The sequence below is a fragment of the Dicentrarchus labrax genome, unplaced genomic scaffold (assembly GCF_905237075.1).
Source record: "Dicentrarchus labrax unplaced genomic scaffold, dlabrax2021, whole genome shotgun sequence".
NCBI lineage: Eukaryota > Metazoa > Chordata > Actinopteri > Moronidae > Dicentrarchus > Dicentrarchus labrax.
Genome location: NW_026136703.1, coordinates 8,643,374 through 8,661,003, shown reverse-complemented (window position 1 = coordinate 8,661,003; position 17,630 = coordinate 8,643,374). Strand labels below are relative to the sequence as shown.

The window sequence follows — 17,630 nt, the reverse complement described above, 5'->3', positions numbered from 1 at the left end:
CTTCATCATGCAGCTGTGTGAGCAGGGGAAACGTTATAGGCTCCATGGTAAAGGGGGTCAGGACAGCACCTCTCCCAAAGTGGGAGCCAAGATGTGAATTTTCCAATACAGTTGAAAAAAGTAAGGGCATGGCAGGCTGCAAGACAGTTAAGTTATATTTGTGTATGTTTGTGCTACTTTTGTGTATAACATCTGTCAGTCTGTGACCTTTAAGTTGAGAAAAACCATCAATGTAAGGTTGAGGTGGTGGTCTTGGGTTGTTCAATACAACTTACTAAGCAAGATAAGATATATTATATATATATATATATATATATATATATATATATATATAGATTTTTTTTTTTTTGTAAAGTGTCTTTGAGTATTTAGAAAAGCGCTTATAAATAAAAATGTATTATATGATATAGGATTTTAAATAAGATTTATTTTAGCAGTACTATCAGTAATTATAACTTATTACATTACCGGTAATGCCACACATAAGACCATTTTGGCGATTTGGTACACTTGTTTCCCGTTGAGTGGTTTCAGGCCTCAGGTTTAGTATCAAGACAACAGGACAACAAGGCTATTTATGCTAGTCACAAATGTGGTTAGGGTCTCTTCTGTTTGCGGCCAGCAATTTAAAAATAGACTTTGTCCTTGCTTTTTAAAACTCAGTCTAAAAATAGACTAAATTTGTAATTTGTAACAAAATTAAAAACCAATCAAATGTCAATCAGTGAGTGACCCGCTTATGAATGATCATAACCAAAGCTCTTTGATGAATAGGCGCCACAGCATGGTCAGATTTGGTCCTGAGAGCAGACATGAATTGTGTCTCGGATTGCTAACGCACTCTAAAAGACTATGCTGTTGCGTTTTGTACCTTTCAGAAAACTCTGCTGCGGGCCACATCTCCTCTCTTGTGGTGAACGGCTGCTGCTACAGAGCATGCACTGGCAGGAAGTTAGTCCAAACATTACAGGAAGTGCACAGAAATATGTACTTAGAAGACTGCCACAGCATAGATTAAGTGTCACTTGCGATAAAACCACCTGAGCACACTCTTTTTCCGTTAAAGTATATAACCGAGACCTAGGAGGGTGGGTGAAGTAGTTTCACTTTTTTGATTGTGATTGTGTGCTACAGAGCCTTTTACAACTAAAAAGATGCATATGCACATACGTTGTATTCTATCTGTTTCTGAAGGCAGAGTCTTAACACATACAAATTCCTCATTAATATGATGATATAATATCATGGATCATCTGGCACATACCTAAAAGAGCCTCACCATCTTTGGATATCAGCTTTATGGCAGGCCCTATGAGCCTTTAAGGGTATTCCTAGTTTCCCCTCGACCACAGTTGTCGCTACTTCCAAATGTGGTTGGAAATCACATTCTGTTACGCAACTGAACAGAGATACTATCAATATGCAGAAAGTTTTCCAACCCTCCTCCAGCCCGCTCCACGATGCAGGTGCCGGCCTCTTTGATGTGAGCGAGCGCCGCTTTTCTTTTGCTGCTGATGCTTACCAATGTACACTTCAATACAGACTTCAACCAATTCAAACATCATCCGTTTTTCAGGTTTGTTTAGTTTCAAAACAAACGGTATGCTTTATTTACACTCTAAAATCAACTTCTGGTCATATGATGACATGTGGTATGATTATACGGGGGAAAGGTCAAGGGAAACTATCTGCAGGGCACAGCTGAGTGGCATGAGAAAGCTTTATTGTAATAGCATTCACTAAAGAATCCGGCCTGAAGGTACAATACCTCGGCCTCTGTGCATTTTTCATATGATATTCATTTCCACTATTGAGGTCATCTGTGTCCCGAAGTATGCCACATTTATGTTCATTTTAGCAGTTCTAGTTACGCTCTGCCGAGCCATATTTGGTTTCTTGTTTGACTAATTATGTCCAACAATGTCTGTGGTTCTACACATCCCTCAGGGCCCCATTCATATGTTTAGATATTACCGGTTCATGAATGTCTCGCGGAAAGGAAAGAAGAGACTATTGTGCAGAATGGCTTTAAGACCAAGGATGGATGACGGGGGATGGATCTGATTGAGCATGTGGTGTGTAAAGTCTCTGTTCTAAACATGTAATGACAAATATGTTCAATGCTAATAAAATTTCATTTACAAGAGCCACAGATATGGTAAAGTCTCTTTAATGTTGTGTTTTATGTGCAACAGAAAATATCCATTTACAGTTTAAGGCATTTTGCTTTTATACTAATTTGTCAGATACATTTATATTTCAGTAACAATCTGCATAGAAAGACATTTTACATTTAACACAGTTACAACCAATGTCAAATATCACTTAACAAAAATATTTGATTCTTCCTACTTGCTGTTACTAATAATATTAAGCTATACAATAAACAATTTAACTTGCCCACTGAGCGTCAGAATACACTTGGTCACTGTCCAGCCATATTTAGTTTCCATTCCATGCTCCACAGCATCTTGACATGGTAATGGAAAACAAAATGCATTAGGCATAGCCTCCTGGGTGCTGTCACCACAGTGATGAGGCTATGGAGATATTTTTGGTTTGTGAAGAAGAGGTGTAAAAATGCTGCCGTGTGACCTCCCACTTCCTCTGAGGATTCTGGTCGAGACAGTGTCCCAATGAAGGCTTCCACAGCTGGAATGAGTTGCCGTATTAAAGGACTCTAGTATACTTGTAAGTGCTGCTTAACATTTTCTTTATCCAACCACACTTTACCAGATCAGACATGCCACCTTCATACTTTTTTTTATTTCAGTCAACTCCTCAAAAACATTTACTAGTAAGGTAAATAAAATAAAGCAACGTCTAATTGCTAGCCCTCGTCACTGGATGTAACCAGTTCAACTAGAGGTCTCACAACCTCTCAGACTTATCTTGCGAGCCCCTGATTAGGAACCACTGATGTAAAGTAACCTGACCTGTCTATCTGTCTGAAAAGCTCCCTACTGTGACCTTGAAACTCCCCAAAACTTCTATTCTGAAGTTTTCTTATTTCTATGACAATTTTACACCAAATCAGCACTATTCTCCCTGTGGCTGATTTCCCCTTCGTTTTTATGATACTAAATCACTGGGTCAAAGATGATGAACATAATGCCCATATCTGCCTTTTATGTTCCAGTTTAGCTCTTATTCTTCATCTACTCTGATGAACATTGCACTGTGCAAAGAGCAGTCAACAGTAGAGCAGCCCTGGCTCCATCCAGCAGGAGGGTGTGTTGGTATTATGGGTGTGTGCCTCTACAGGTCGGCACACTGAGGCTTTCTCATGCCTGTCAAGCCAAGGTGCACATCAAAGGAGTCATTTTCATTTCCACCCAGGGCACTAATAACTGTCAATCACTCTTTGCTCTATCACCAAAACACCTCCTGAGGAGGATATATGCCTAATAATATACCAACACAAACACACAGGGGAGGCGATGGGAACATCTTCCGCAACATGAACAAAGGTGGAGGTTTTAACACAGTGAGAAACGTCTGGAGTTGATGTTCATCTTGGTGAGGCCCAGGTGTTTGAGTGGGGTGGACAGAGCGAAGGCAGCCTTCATGGGGATGTCGCACAGCAGGTCCGACTCCTCGCCGCACTCCTCCAGCTCATATGTTGCATCATCCAGCATCTCCTTGTGGCGGTCGCAAACCTGCTCCACTTTAAGCCTGTGGATCTCCCCACGCAGGCGGATCAACTGACGGGCCAGACGGTTGTCCTGGACCTGCATTTCCCTCTGAGGAAAGAGAAGGGATGGGGGATTAAAGGGTGGGGTTAGGAAGGAAGGTTGGAGAGAAGTGATCATCAGTGTGAGATATGTGGAAGTTTGGATTTGGATGTTTTTTTTATCATAGTTTAAATCTTCTTATCAAGGTGTGTAAATCACTGGTATGTGTGATAGCTATATGGGCTGCAGCCTGAGATCGTGAGAAAACAGACATCACATTGTTTCACAAACTGTTTGTTTAGGATGTGAGGACTGCATGAAGTTAGTCCTACCACTGACTGATTTAAGTCATGCATTCATGTAGAGCAGCTCACTGACACCTGGAGAGGTCGTTATCTACCTGAGAGGTATAGGAAGCTAGATGTGTGTGGATTTGCGTTACTGACATTCATTTTCAGTATAATAGATCTTTGGGTAAAATAAAATCACTCACCAGCTCTTTTCTCAGAAACTCCAAAGCATCATCAATAGTTTCAAAGCCACAGATGTTGCGCACAACCACTTCTGAGCTCTCGCTCCTCTGAGTTGCAGGAAGGGAAACGACTTGTACTCCAGAGTCCGGACTGTGTGCTTCGTAACTGTCCGTCCACGGTCGGTTCTGTACCCGCTCCTGCCACTCCAGATACGAGGGTCTGCGAGTCTGTAATTTCAGCTTCTCTGTAAGTGCTTTCACGCTGTCCAGGTCCTCCGTGTCTCCCTCAGAGGACTCGTCTCCAAATGCTTTAAAATCCATCGGCGCACTGATGCATGCGGTCCTTGGGAATTCGCTTTCTGGATTGGCAGCTTGGCGATTGGAGCGCAACAGGTCCTCACCTCCTTTATATGGAGATAAGAAGTAGTGACCGCCCATGTCGCAGCGGACACAGAGGCTGGATCATTCATAGGCTTTTTTTTTTTCACGAAATGAAGCCAGAAATTAAGAAAGAGTACAGGCTTAGCCACAAATACGAAATAAAGTTCTTGATTTTTTAATCAAGTGTGATCCACCATCTGTAGGCTACTTTCTTTTTATTTAGTCACAAATCCAGTGGTGTTTCACCATAATTTTAATGTAATATACTTACCTAAGTATTACTTAGGCCTACTTGTGGTGGAAGAAGTCTTCAGATAGTTTTCTTAAGTAAAAGTAATATTATAAAATGACAAAATAGTTTCACTACAAGTGAAAGCTCTGCATTCAAAATCTTGCGTAAGTAACAATGAAGTACTATCCGCCAAACTTAAAAGTGAAATATAATGCAGGAAAATGGTCACTGTGAGAGTAACCAAATATTACTGTCTCATATATTACTGATGCATTAACGTGTAATGAGCATTTCAGTGTTTGCCTGGTCGATGTGGAGCTGTTTTCAGAGACAAAAGTCCTGGTATTTATTACAGTGACTTGTATTTTAATTCTGCAATCAGGAAATACATAAAATAAAGTAAAGTGTATTTCTCTCTGAATATCTACACAGGCAAAGTATAAAATAGCATACAATGAAAATAAGTACATCAGTACTTACTTATTCCATCACTGTAGCCTAAATATTATATTTTCTCCAAGGGGTATATTTATATGCTTTAGTAATTAGCACTAGTTATTTTGCGAATAAATACATGATGCGCAATAAACCACAAAAAGTACAAAAAAAGTCACTTTTTTATGTTCATTCTTTTACATGCTTTTTATAATATTTTATAAAGCTCCCACCTCGACCGGCTGCAACATGCAAATGTTGCTTGCACTCAATGTGCAAAACCAATACAATATCATCCTAATATTTGCTATATATAATAATATAATACTTTGAAAGGAAATCTTACTTTTATAGTATGATATGCAGGATACGATTACTAAGTAAACTATTGAATGTAGAGCCTTTACTTGCAGCTTAATATTGATACATTGTGGTAGTACTACCTCTGCTTAAGCTTCAGTAATAAACTCAAACGCTTCCTCCATAACCGCACTAAAAATGTTGTCAGGCGTGATTTAGACCAACTACAGGTATCTACGTTTGACTGTGCCGCCATCTGGTGGTCATCCAGCATATAACAAGCGCATTGCTGCTGCTGCTGCTGCTGCTGCTGCTGCTGCTGCTTCCTTTCTCGCCCTCTCAACCACGCACAGAAACTTTTACCAGCAATATGTGACACATCTCAGTGCTGCTGTTTCTCAGGAAACAGTGCACTTCCGTCTTCTGCCTCCTCAAGCAGCACGTTTCCATTTGCAGAGCGGCCACACGCTCAGCCACCTGTGCGTGTGAGGGTGTGTGTGTCTGACAATGTTCACTAAGAAATCACTCTATTTATAGACTCCTTATCGTCAAACAAACAGGGCACATCTGCAGTGCTACCCAACACAGTGAGGGAACAGAAGGAGGGAATTTGCTTTCATTTTCTCCACCAGAGTGGCGAGGAAGTGATTTGAAGTGGCCAGGAGCAGAAGTTCGGCAGCCCGGGGGAGTTTTTTTTTTGGGGGGGGTCTGTGGAGGGGGAGCTGATGGAGTTTTCTGAGCACATCAAGACCGCCAATGTGGAGGATGTTGTTCTCCGACAGCCGCTGCACCCTCCGAGCAGAGGCACCCTGTGCATCACCGGCCACCACCTGCTCTTCTCGGACAGGGAGGAGGGCAGCTCCCGGCAGCTTCTGCTGCTCCTCAGGAACATCGATGCCGTTGAGAAGAGGTGAGGAGGTGCAGCAATATACATCAGTTCGAGTGGTTCAGTTGAGACTTACAGAATTAAATATTAAATGACGCTATAAAAAGCAACAGTATACTGTCATTTGCTGTCATTTAATTCCAAAAACATGACACTTGTTTCAACAGAGTTCAATTAACAGCCTTAATGATGTGTAAATACTCATTACAGCACTCAATAAGGGGTTTATGGATCCTTTTTAGCACTTTTTTTCCCCTAAAGATTCTAATTACAAACCATGGTCAAACAAATAATCACACTAATCAACATGACTAATCATCACCAGAGCAATCACTGAGTGCTCCAATGTCTAATTAATGTCTGATTCCATTATTCCTCAAATCTTTTTAACCAGTGTGGAAAACCTTTTGGTCTATTCGGGCCTCTTCTCTAACGCAGGCCGCAGTGAAAGGTTGGACATCATTTGTGTTGCCATGTGTCTGCTGTGTGCTGCTCTTATTGCCCACAGTGCTGCTGAAATAGGACATTTGCTAACCCGATTACAGCAAGTCTGTTTTCTCATTACCCTCCACACACACACACACACACACACACACACACACTGAGTTGTGTTTCTGCTTGCTACTAACAGCTTGCTCTTAACTTTGCTTAACCACTTGATATATTTTTGGCCAGCAACAGCAACCAGCAAGTAGGGGTTGCACACCCATTTATCAGCAAGAGAAGCCCCTCCCATACACACACACACACACACACACACACACACACACACACACACACACACACACACACTCTGCCCAGCTGACTGGGTTCGCCTTCCTTTCCTGCTGCAAGTCAAACTTTGTGCACTGCTTGAGTCAAAACAATGGGGGGTTTGGGGGAAGTGAATGCAGGGGTATTGTTTCTGGGTTTTTTTTGTGTATGAATCATAGTGGTGTGTGTGTGTGTCTCTGTGTGTGTGTGTGTGTGTGTGTGTGTGTGTGTGTGTTTGTGTGTGTGTGTAGGATATCTGGATCTTCAGGGACAATTACCATTAAGTGTAAAGATATGCGTGTGCTCCACCTTGACATCCCAGGCATGGAGCAGTGTCTCAACATTGCACACTCTATTGAGGTACAATGAATAATCAAACACTTATTTTTGTCTTACAGTGGGACTTTACATTGTTTCTTTGAACACAGCATTTATCTCCTCCTTGCCCTCATCTCATACCATTTTTTAATCAATGTCTCTAGACCCTGTCCTGTCTGGATGGCGTGGCGGCGATGTATCCTTTCTTTTATAGACCATCTGATCTCAGCCTGCAGAACCAGTGGGGTCTCTCGTCCACTGAAAAGTACTACAGTCAAATGAAGGAGCTTGTAAGCAACATATAAAACTCTGTCTATCTTATAAACTTGTTTCTAAAATATAGCTATATACCCACACAGTCTCACTGGCAAACTTTCCCAACAATGATCCAACATTCACATGACAGGAAAATGCCTGGGAAACTGCACGAAAGGGTCAAGATTCAGGATATCCCAGTTGCTTAGCTTTCATTTGTTATCCCTTAACTCCAGAATGTGCTGCACACAGCTTAAATTCATGCTTAATGGAGAGACACCTTCCTCTGAGAGTAGCATGTTGCTATGGTGGACCCTGAGGGCAGCATTGTTGTGTATGTTTTATAGGGACAATGTTCCCAGAACATGTACGTGTGTAGAGTATCTGTAGTTTTCATCAGGCCAGTCTGGTGCAACTGGTTGGAACTTGCATGTCTACGCAGATCCATCATGCCGATTGTGCCACTTCCTTGGGAGTCTGTTCTGTGTAGTTGCCAATTTTAACAATTCGTTGTTCTTAAAGAAAATGTATTATGTGGTTGAGGTTTGTTGCAGAGAGCTAGATGAGAAGATGGGTACCACTGCTTAGCTCAAAGAATGAAAACGGGGAAACCAATAGCTGGACTCCAAAGGTAAAAATATCTGCCTCTAGTACCTCTAAAGCAAAATCATTAACACATTATCTATCTTGTTTGTTTAATCTGTACAAAAATTGTTTAAAAACAAGTTTTGGTTTTATGGGAGGTTTTGTGCCAGACTATTTCTTGACCGGCAGCAGTGGTTTCCTGAAGTCTTGTCATCACTGTTATTTTAGTGGGTTGCCAGGCAACAAGCTGTCGTTTTCAGAGTTCCGTTTCCTAGCTTAAAGAACAAGGTGACGTTATAGAATAGCTTCCCACGCTGTAGTTTTGTAATTTTGGGTAAAAAATGAATCTACTTAATTCATTTTGCTGCAAGGCTTGTCCTCCTCTACATCTGTATGAAGTGACAAATCCAAAATCAAGTTTATTTCCCGTATAGGAGTTCTTAAAGCAGGTAGCAAGTGCTATGTGCAGAGGAAGGTGGATCCGCCCATGTTAGAGCTGTTTCCTCTGACTTAAGCATCCTTTGACATACAGACCCAGCGGTGTGGTGAACATTCATGTGCTGTGTGCAGTTTACTGACAAACGTTTACATGACTTGTGTATTAAAGCTAGCATTTTCCAAACAGCGACCACGTATTGTGTTTTTTCATTCATTCATTCATTAATCGTGTGTGACCAGTCCTCATCATCCTTTCTCTCCTCTGTTTGCAGCATAATAGGTGGCGACTGAGCTCTGTGAACAGAGACTACTCAGTGTGTCCCTCTTACCCACCTGCTGTCATCATCCCCCAGAACACAGACGATGACATGCTAAAAAAGGTGGCCAAATTCAGACAGGGAGGGCGCTTCCCTGCCCTCTGCTACTACCACAGGAAGAATGGCATGGTGAGGTGCTTTACCTCCACTGCAAGCCTGCAATCTTTACGTGCAACCAAACAATTCTAATCGAAACTTAAACTTTTCAGGTGATACTGCGCAGCAGTCAGCCACTGACGGGAGCCAACAGGAAGCGCTGCAGGGAAGATGAGCACCTCCTCCAGGCTGTGATTGACGGCTCAGATAAAGGTTACATTATTGATACGCGCTCCAGTCAGCAGGCGCAGCAGGCGCGGATGACAGGCGGAGGGTTTGAGTCCAAATCGTCTTATAGCCACTGGAAGAGACTACACAGGCAGATGGAAAGGTGTGTGAGTGTTTAGTGTGGATGCTGTTTTATGATACTGACCTGTCCCATCAGAACAACCTCCTTCACCTCACTTTCTTCATATGTGTGTACAGGGGGAAAGCACTGCAGGAGAGTCTAATTAAACTGGTGGAGGCCTGCGGTGACGAGTCCCATAATATGGACCGTTGGCTCAGTAAGCTTGAGAATTCAAAGTGGCTGTCTCACGTCCAAACTGCTCTGTCAACTGCTGGCCTGCTGGCAGAGTGTGTGGAGAGGTAGGAACTACACGCACAGTGTGTCTGTGATGGGACTACAGGTGGTGTACATGCCTATCTATTCTTTGTATAACTGCAAACTGTATGCAAATAACCCTTTTGTGAAGACATTATTCACTTCACAGGAGGATAGTAAAATTCACAGTTGTAATGTGTGAATAGTAATAATATATTCATTCTTATTATCTGTACACAACACAAATGGAATATTTAGCGAGTTGCAACACCTGTATTAGCTGTATTACCTTCTAATCTAACCAAGAAAGTCAAAAGCATATTGTCTTACTGTAAAACTTTGGGGACAGGAGAGCAAAAAAAAATCACAGAAGGCAAAAAAAGCACATGATAAACCCTTATGTTAAAAGAGACTCAAATACCACAGGCATATGCTTGCTGGACATGCATGTAAGGACATGAGGACAGCAGAACAAATAACTTTAAAAAAAAATTTTAAAAACCTGTCAGCAGCACTAATAGAGCCACTTTTGTTATTGCTTTGCTTACAACTAAATGCACGTGTGTCTTTGTTTACGCATGTAGAGGAACAGGACTGTAGTGTATGTCTTGGTTTTGTCCAGGGACGGTCATTCAGTTCTGGTTCATGGCTCTGAAGGGACAGACTCCACTTTGCTCATCAGCACTCTGGCTCAGCTCATCATGGACCCATGCTGCCGCACACTGGAGGGCTTCCTTGCTCTGCTGGAGAGGGAGTGGGTACAGGTCAGTGTATGCGTGTTGGTGTGTGTCTAATTTGAAAAGACTTGTGGGAATAAGTCTTAAACATTCTATAGCTAATAGAAAAAATAAAATAAAAATACAAGTAGACACATTTCTCCTTACAAATAACAAAAGTGTTTCTGAGTCTGAAATATTTTATGCAAGCAAAAGCGTGTTCAATTGTGTTACTTTTAACATATGCAGTTTTGCTGCAGAGCTGACCGCAGTTTTTCAAGCACAATCTCACTTGTGGTTATGACCAAATCTCTTGCTTAAAGGATATTGCTCCACAGTCGACTCCTATTAGGAAATGCCTTAAGAGAAAAAAAAGGGTTTTCTGCTGCATGTGGCGGTCATGGATTTAAAAAAACTTCCCTTATTTCCAAATGTTTCCCTCCTCCAATAATTCTTGAAATTTTAGCATTACAAGTAATTTTTTCTGATATGGGGATCCTTACTACTTTCAGCATTATACGCAAGAACCAAGAAACAATATTTAACATTTTACAGACCAACCAAATAACCAACAAACCATTAACATTAACACTGATATCTGATGCGCAACTAAAACAGAAAATAAAATCATATGGAGGGAAGTAGTTGTTCATACTGTACAACAGTGCTCCAGCATGAACCCCTTTTAATAATAGTAGATTATGGGGATGGTAAGGCATCAATTCAATCAATCAATTAAATTTATTGTTCTCCAAGGGGGAAATTCATGAGACTACAGTGTGTGCTGTCGCAGCAGAGCGTGCGCCATTTTCAGTACATTTTCATCACACAGTTCACAGCATTAAAGTTCAAGATGCAATCGCCCCAATCAAAAAAGTATATATTCAAATTGGGTTGAACTTGTGATTACATTTTTTTTAACGATGCATCACTATTTCTATTGGTGAAAATTCAATTTATTTCTAAATTATTAGTAGAAGCAGTGCACTATATACTTTTATTATTTAGAAATGTGACCAACAATACAGAATGTGACCAATCATTTTATATTTAGATTGATCCCTCCTCTCTAAACTGTTTCTCAAGCAGCTCAAGGTGGGCCAAAGAAATAAAATCTAACTATCTGTACCATATTGAATTGCCTAGCATCATATTCCTTTGCATTGCATCATATCGCGTTGAATGGCATTGTGTTGAGTCGTATTGTGTCGAATCGCACTGCATCGCAATAGTGAATCCTATCATCGGTAGTTGCTTCATAGGTATCTTTAATGTATCGGATTGTTGGCAATGCATCAAGATGCGTATCCCATCAGCCTCAGTGATGGAGATCACATCTCCATCTCCAGTATTGTAGCTAAAGAGTACAAGACTGTGTCCAGTAAATGAGACGGTCAAAGTTAAAATGATTCTGACAATTAATAAATAGATACATTAAACATGACTGCTGTGGTGTGCTGTGTGTATGTATGTTTATATGAATAAGTATTCTTCTCTCAAGGCAGGACACCCATTCCAGCAGCGCTGTGCCCACTTTGCTTACTCCCATGCGCGTCTCCAGCAGGAGTCCCCAGTCTTCCTGCTGATGCTGGACTGCGTGTGGCAGCTCTGGCGTCAGTTCCCCCTGGCACTGGGCTTCTCTGAGGCGCTGCTCCTGAGGCTGGCGACTGAGGCCTATGCGTCCGACTATGGCACCTTCCTGTGTAACAGCCATCAGGAGAGGTCAGTTTCACGGTTCTTCTGGCTGATACGAAACCCAACAGATGCATTCTTACAAACTAATCTTAACACTTCCACCTCATTCTTCCCTCTCAGGTGTGCTCTAGGAGTGACAGAGAACACTCACTGCTTGTTCCAGGCCCTGTTGAGGCCCACAGAGAGAGATTACTACTCAAACCCCTTGTATGAGCCGACTGAACTAGCAATCTGGCCCTCGGTCCACCCTCAGTCCCTGCAGCTTTGGAGAGGTAAGCTTTTTTTAAGCAGTAATGCTCATTCAACATTACCTCTAATGTAATTATGATGCTCTCATTATTTGGTGTTGTAAGCTTAGAGTGTTCCTAACTTTGTGGTTCTACAATTATATTTAAATGTTGATGCTGACTCAAGCCCTTGTCTGGTCCTAAGGCTTTTTTCTGAGGTGGACCCAACAGGCTCGTCAGCTTGAAGAGGCTCAGGAGGAAATAAGGAACATGGTCATTGAGTGGGGGAAGATGGCGCTGAGCTGATGCTCTTTAAGTAGGCTACATGAACAAGTGAAGATGCTCAGCCTGAACATGTAGAACCTGTTACCAAAGTGCAATGTCCTTTTGACTGTGGAATTTTTATCTCTGAAGTTTTAATGTACAGGTTTTTATTTTATTCTTTTATAAAAATTGTATTAGAAAATAATTGTTGGTCATTTCACACAATGTTAGTCCTTAAAAAAACACTTTTGGAGTTTTATAATTTCTTGTATGTTTTGCATAATTAAATAATTAAGCCATAAATAATGGGGTAATTATTTTTCTGTTATATATTCACTCATAAATATTATCAATAGAGGAAGGCTGTGTGACTGACACACCTCCCAGTCCTGTTAAGCTCAGCTAAACACTCTTCACAATACAAATCCCTGTGCACAGCAAGTCAGCATGTTTGCACACACGGAGCTTTGCAGGCTGGAGATTGTAGTCCTGTTCAGTCAAGAGCCACAAGCCCTGGTGATTATACAAAGTGGACAAGAACCACATAGCCCAGCATGACTTTCTATGCCTGCTTATTTATTCAGTGGTTACTGGGTGAACTGAAACGGTGACCCATCGGATGGTAATTTTTTTCATCTTAAATGCCTGGAAAACTGTATTTTCAACTCTCATTTCATCATTTAGTTTAGAGGAATAGTTTAGGATTTTCTGTAGTTGCATCAGCTGGTTTTGGACCAAGAATCATCTTTCTGGGATTTCTGATTTTGTCACAGGTAAAAATGACTTTTTATATCCTGTTTAAGTTCAATTTGTGTCTGTAATGTTTGAACACAACTTGTACATGCCCCAATGATCATTACCAAGATGTAGACGTTCTGTGTCATCAGTTCAATTTAACTTGTCTAAGGACTGCTACTGGACATGCAATCGGGTGTGCGGGTCTGTGCGCCCACTGCGGCGGTGCTGAGCCTGTTTTGCCGAGGTTGTCTCAGCAGGGTGCAGAGTTTGCCTGGTCGCAGCTTCAGCTTTTTGCCCAGGCAGATGAGCAGGTGGAACAGCCGGGATACCTGCAGCCCCCCACCTCCTCAGGAAAACCCCCGTGTCCTCATCACGGGTAATGCAAACTTTCTTCTGTCATGAGCTCATAATAGCTACTTCCTCTTGACATTTATTTATTCAGGGAAAGATGGACTTTTCCACAGCTACCCAAACACTGAACCTGTGAAGCTCCTATTGCTTTCCACCACTTTCACTGTGTAGCCACTGTTTTATACTGTTGGCCCACAAAGCAGTTACAATGAGTGCCTCGCTGAAGGGAACCTTTTAAGGGTGCTGAGGGAGTTACTCAAATCACTTTCAAGTGGATGTTTAAATGAAATACACTGAGTATCCTTAGGAAAGAATATTGTGACACGAGTGGAATACTACAGACACGTGTTCTGTCGTTCTTTTTCTTTTCGAGTTGTTTTCACTGTGCTCCAGCAGCAGGACCCCATTTTGACTCATCACAATAGGGTGTGTACAGACAGTGCTGGTAACATAAAAGAGCCAATGAGTGACTGTGGAGAGAATAATAGCCTACTCTCACTTTTTGTCCCAGGATAAAGCTTTGGAACAAACAAAAAGCTGAAGCATGGTGCACCAAAAACATTGATTTCATTTTCAAACTCATTTCAAATTTCAAATTTTCAAACCACTGTCTTATTTTCTCTGAACACATTAAACTCTGTATGCAGGTGGTCTTGGGCAGTTAGGTGTGGGACTGGCACAGATACTGAGGTGAGATATGTAGAAATTCCTGAGACATTAAAGTTAGTCAAAATGCTTGAATTTTGAATGTCATCATATCTATATTAATGTCTAGGAAACAGTACGGAAGAGAGAATGTAATCCTGTCAGACATTAAGAAGCCTCCACCTCATGTTTTCAGCAGTGGTATGTAAATTCAAGTTTTTGTCTTACTCACACAATTTACATTCTTCTCCAGTTTACACTGAACAGAATGCACAGCTTATTTCCCAGCTGTTTGATTAAGTCATTTTGTCTTTTAACTGGTGTCTTCACCTTCTTCTCTTTTCCCATTAGGCCCATTTGTTTACGCTGATGTTCTGGACTACAAACTTCTCAGAGAACTGATTGTAAATAATCGTATCACTTGGCTGGTGCACTACAGCGCTCTGCTTAGTGCTGTGGGCGAGGCTAATGTGGCTTTGGCACGCAAGATTAACATCACAGGTCTGGTGAATACACACACTGTTTAGATGTACCAACTTTTTAGGGATTATAATGTTTCAACTCCACTTTGATGTTCTTCTGTCCATCTAGGCCTTCATAACGTGCTGGACTTAGCAGTAGAGAACTGCCTGCGCCTCTTTGTCCCCAGCACCATCGGAGCGTTTGGTCCCTCTTCTCCACGTGACCCGGCCCCTGACCTCTGTGTCCAAAGACCTCGAACCATCTACGGCGTGTCCAAAGTGCATGGAGAGCTGATGGGGGAGGTGGGTCAATCTTAAAATGCACACACACGCACATTTACCCAGTATTTATATATTGGATGAGTTTGTGACATCTCGTTATTCTTTGCATCCTTTTCTTTAGTATCTCCATCATAAATATGGTCTAGACTTCCGCTGCCTTCGTTACCCAGGTGTGATATCAGTCAACACAGCTCCTGGAGGAGGAACAACAGGTACTGCATCACAGCACAACTGCATATGCCACATAGAGTCAGTAGAAGCAGCTTGATGTTATGAACTAAGCATGCTGGACCTCTGTCTTTACAGACTATGCAGTTCAAATCTTCCACGATGCTCTCAGCACAGGTCACCATGAGTGCTACCTGCGTCCTGACACTCGTCTTCCCATGATGCATATCTCTGACTGCCACCGTGCCACAGTAGAGTTCATGCAGGCTCCAGAGTGCCAGCTGTCCCTGCGTACTTACAACATTGCCGCAATGAGCTTCACTCCAGAAGAGGTGGCCCAAGAAATCCGCAAGCATCTCCCTCACCTCAAGGTCACCTACAACCCTGACTCTGTCCGCCAGACCATTGGTATGACCTAACACACGTGGCACCCATACAAAACCAGTGTGGGATGATTCAATTAAATTTTATTTGTATAGCGCCAATTGAACACAAAAGTTATCTCGGGACACTTTTCAAATAGAGCAGGTCTAGACCCAACATCTTTGCAATGTTTTCAATTATTTAAAAAATATATACTGGTTGACAAAAGGGGGGTGCAACTGTCATGATGCGAATCCAGCTCTATTTAAAGATTATGTTGATCAAAGCTAATAAACCATTGGTCCGTTTTGATTCAATTTTACTTTCTCATGCATTTGGCACTGTATTCTGGCACTGATAGATACAATGGCTTGTTGAGGATTGTGATTAAAAGTTAAAAAAAAAAAAAAAACATTACATTATTTAGGATTCGCTCACTTGCATAAGGGGAGGGGTCAGTGTCCGTGTTGTGTCACATTTAGAGAAAAAGCTTAATCTCTAAGGTTTTTAGGCCTCATGGCCTTTCCTGGGAAAGACCTGAAAGTAGAGTTTTTACATTACATTTATCTTGTTTTATTTTTAAATATTCATGGTGTCCAGGTAAAGGTGCTGTATGTGACTTTCGAGACCACTAGGTGTTGAACTACTAATTTTACCTTGTAGAGCATCATAAAACAAACTTCATTCAAATGGGACAGACACTAAATAAAACACTGCCTTTGTTCCATCATTCCAACAATCACCAACTCTGGTTTTAGTTGAAATTAATCCTTAACTTTGTTAGATGAGAAAAGAAACAGCCTCCTCAAAGCCAAAAGTTTCAAAGGGAGAAACTCACATGCACATGTTTTTTGTGGCTGGACCGGCTAAGTAAACAAAGCACAGAGAAACTCAGATTACAACACACACAGAAGGAGTGTGACATCCACTATATCTTTAACAAATAATTGTTTGCTTCTATAACAAATACTTGTTTACATACATCTTAACTTATCTAATCTCGTATAACCTTTAATTAAAACCGATGTGATGGAAGTAATGTGGTCATCTTTCTTGTCATTTTGCAGCAGACAGCTGGCCCGTGAGGTTTGATGACTCCAATGCCAGGAGAGATTGGGGCTGGGCACCAGCCTTTGGGCTTGAGGAGCTGGTGTCAGACATGCTGCGCTTGATTCGAGAAAAGAGGACAAACGAGGGTTTGCCAGTCAGCTAGCGAAACCTGCTCCACAAAGACTGACCAATGCCCTGCCCCTGACTTTTCTTCAGCCTGCATTTACCAACGAAACACTTCCTTTCACTTCACTTTCACAAGTTGTCAACCACTGTCCTCTGTTACTCTGTAACATTTCAGCAACGAGCCAGGGACTGTTTGTAAAGTAGGAATTCTACGTCAGAACCTCTCAATATATAGTGGACAGTGAGATGTCATACGCATGCACTCAAAGACGCACATTTCAGCCTTTCAGGGAATCAAATACTGCCAAACCTTCTCTTCATCTTTGTTGTTTTTAATTGTTATCATGGTATAAGCATCACATTTACACATGGGTATGTTTCCTCAGCTGGAACAGAAAAATACTTATTTCTTAAGCTTTAGAGATTTCCAAATGTCATGTCAATCACATCCATGGACACAACAGTCTGTTAGAATGTCTATTAAAATGTCTAATACAATATAGACCAGTTGCACATTAAAGTAACAAATCTTTTGTACACTTTGATTTCAGGATCATCTGGAATGGCAGGCTCAGTTGACTCTGGACTGTAATGACTCAACATGTATTCTGGCTACCTTAAAGGGCAGTCTTTTGTAATATAGTCTATCAAGTGAAAATCACAGGAATAACAGGAAGCCTTTATTTTACTTTTTTGCCAGCTGTGTGATTTTGGTTATGAAGGAGTACCAATAACAAATAAAGCCTTATTTACTGTAGACTACTTTTGAAAACAATGTATAAAAATGCAGTGTACTTGGAATCAGACCTTGCATAATAAAAAGAAACAGCAGAGATTATTGTAAATTCTTGAACTTCA

At 41.4% G+C, this 17,630-nt stretch overlaps 3 protein-coding genes and 1 long non-coding RNA gene across 5 annotated transcripts; 3 read left to right on the top strand and 1 right to left on the bottom strand.

Annotated features, from left to right (window-relative positions):
* The first annotated feature begins 24 nt into the window (after positions 1-24).
* Positions 25-2,152, top strand: LOC127361646 (uncharacterized). The gene is made up of 2 exons (XR_007884318.1): positions 25-120; positions 1,948-2,152. It is a non-coding gene; the product is annotated as an uncharacterized LOC127361646 (long non-coding RNA).
* Positions 2,153-2,154: 2 nt separating this feature from the next.
* fam167b (family with sequence similarity 167 member B) lies at positions 2,155-4,541 on the bottom strand. Its single transcript, XM_051396446.1, has 2 exons — positions 4,168-4,541; positions 2,155-3,743 (listed from the first exon to the last, which is right to left on the bottom strand). Exons 1-2 carry the CDS (start codon positions 4,465-4,467, stop codon positions 3,480-3,482), a joined length of 564 nt encoding a protein of 187 aa, XP_051252406.1. The 5' UTR covers positions 4,468-4,541; the 3' UTR covers positions 2,155-3,479.
* A 1,358-nt stretch (positions 4,542-5,899) lies between these two features.
* zgc:154055 (uncharacterized protein LOC556036 homolog) lies at positions 5,900-12,894 on the top strand. 2 transcript variants are annotated; one of them, XM_051396441.1, is made up of 11 exons: positions 5,900-6,404; positions 6,775-6,831; positions 7,385-7,493; positions 7,616-7,741; positions 9,002-9,175; positions 9,256-9,473; positions 9,569-9,730; positions 10,309-10,450; positions 11,904-12,124; positions 12,218-12,369; positions 12,530-12,894. In XM_051396441.1, exons 1-11 carry the CDS (start codon positions 6,220-6,222, stop codon positions 12,628-12,630), a joined length of 1,647 nt encoding a protein of 548 aa, XP_051252401.1. In that variant the 5' UTR covers positions 5,900-6,219; the 3' UTR covers positions 12,631-12,894. The 2 variants fall into 2 exon arrangements, with proteins under 2 accessions (XP_051252401.1, XP_051252402.1); XM_051396442.1 differs by lacking the exon at positions 6,775-6,831.
* A 57-nt stretch (positions 12,895-12,951) lies between these two features.
* Positions 12,952-17,605, top strand: tdh2 (L-threonine dehydrogenase 2). Its single transcript, XM_051396445.1, has 9 exons — positions 12,952-13,361; positions 13,496-13,702; positions 14,325-14,367; positions 14,453-14,523; positions 14,674-14,823; positions 14,914-15,086; positions 15,187-15,277; positions 15,372-15,641; positions 16,664-17,605. The coding sequence occupies exons 2-9, from the start codon at positions 13,510-13,512 to the stop codon at positions 16,807-16,809; spliced, it is 1,137 nt and encodes a 378-aa protein (XP_051252405.1). The 5' UTR covers positions 12,952-13,361; positions 13,496-13,509; the 3' UTR covers positions 16,810-17,605.
* Positions 17,606-17,630: the final 25 nt, after the last annotated feature.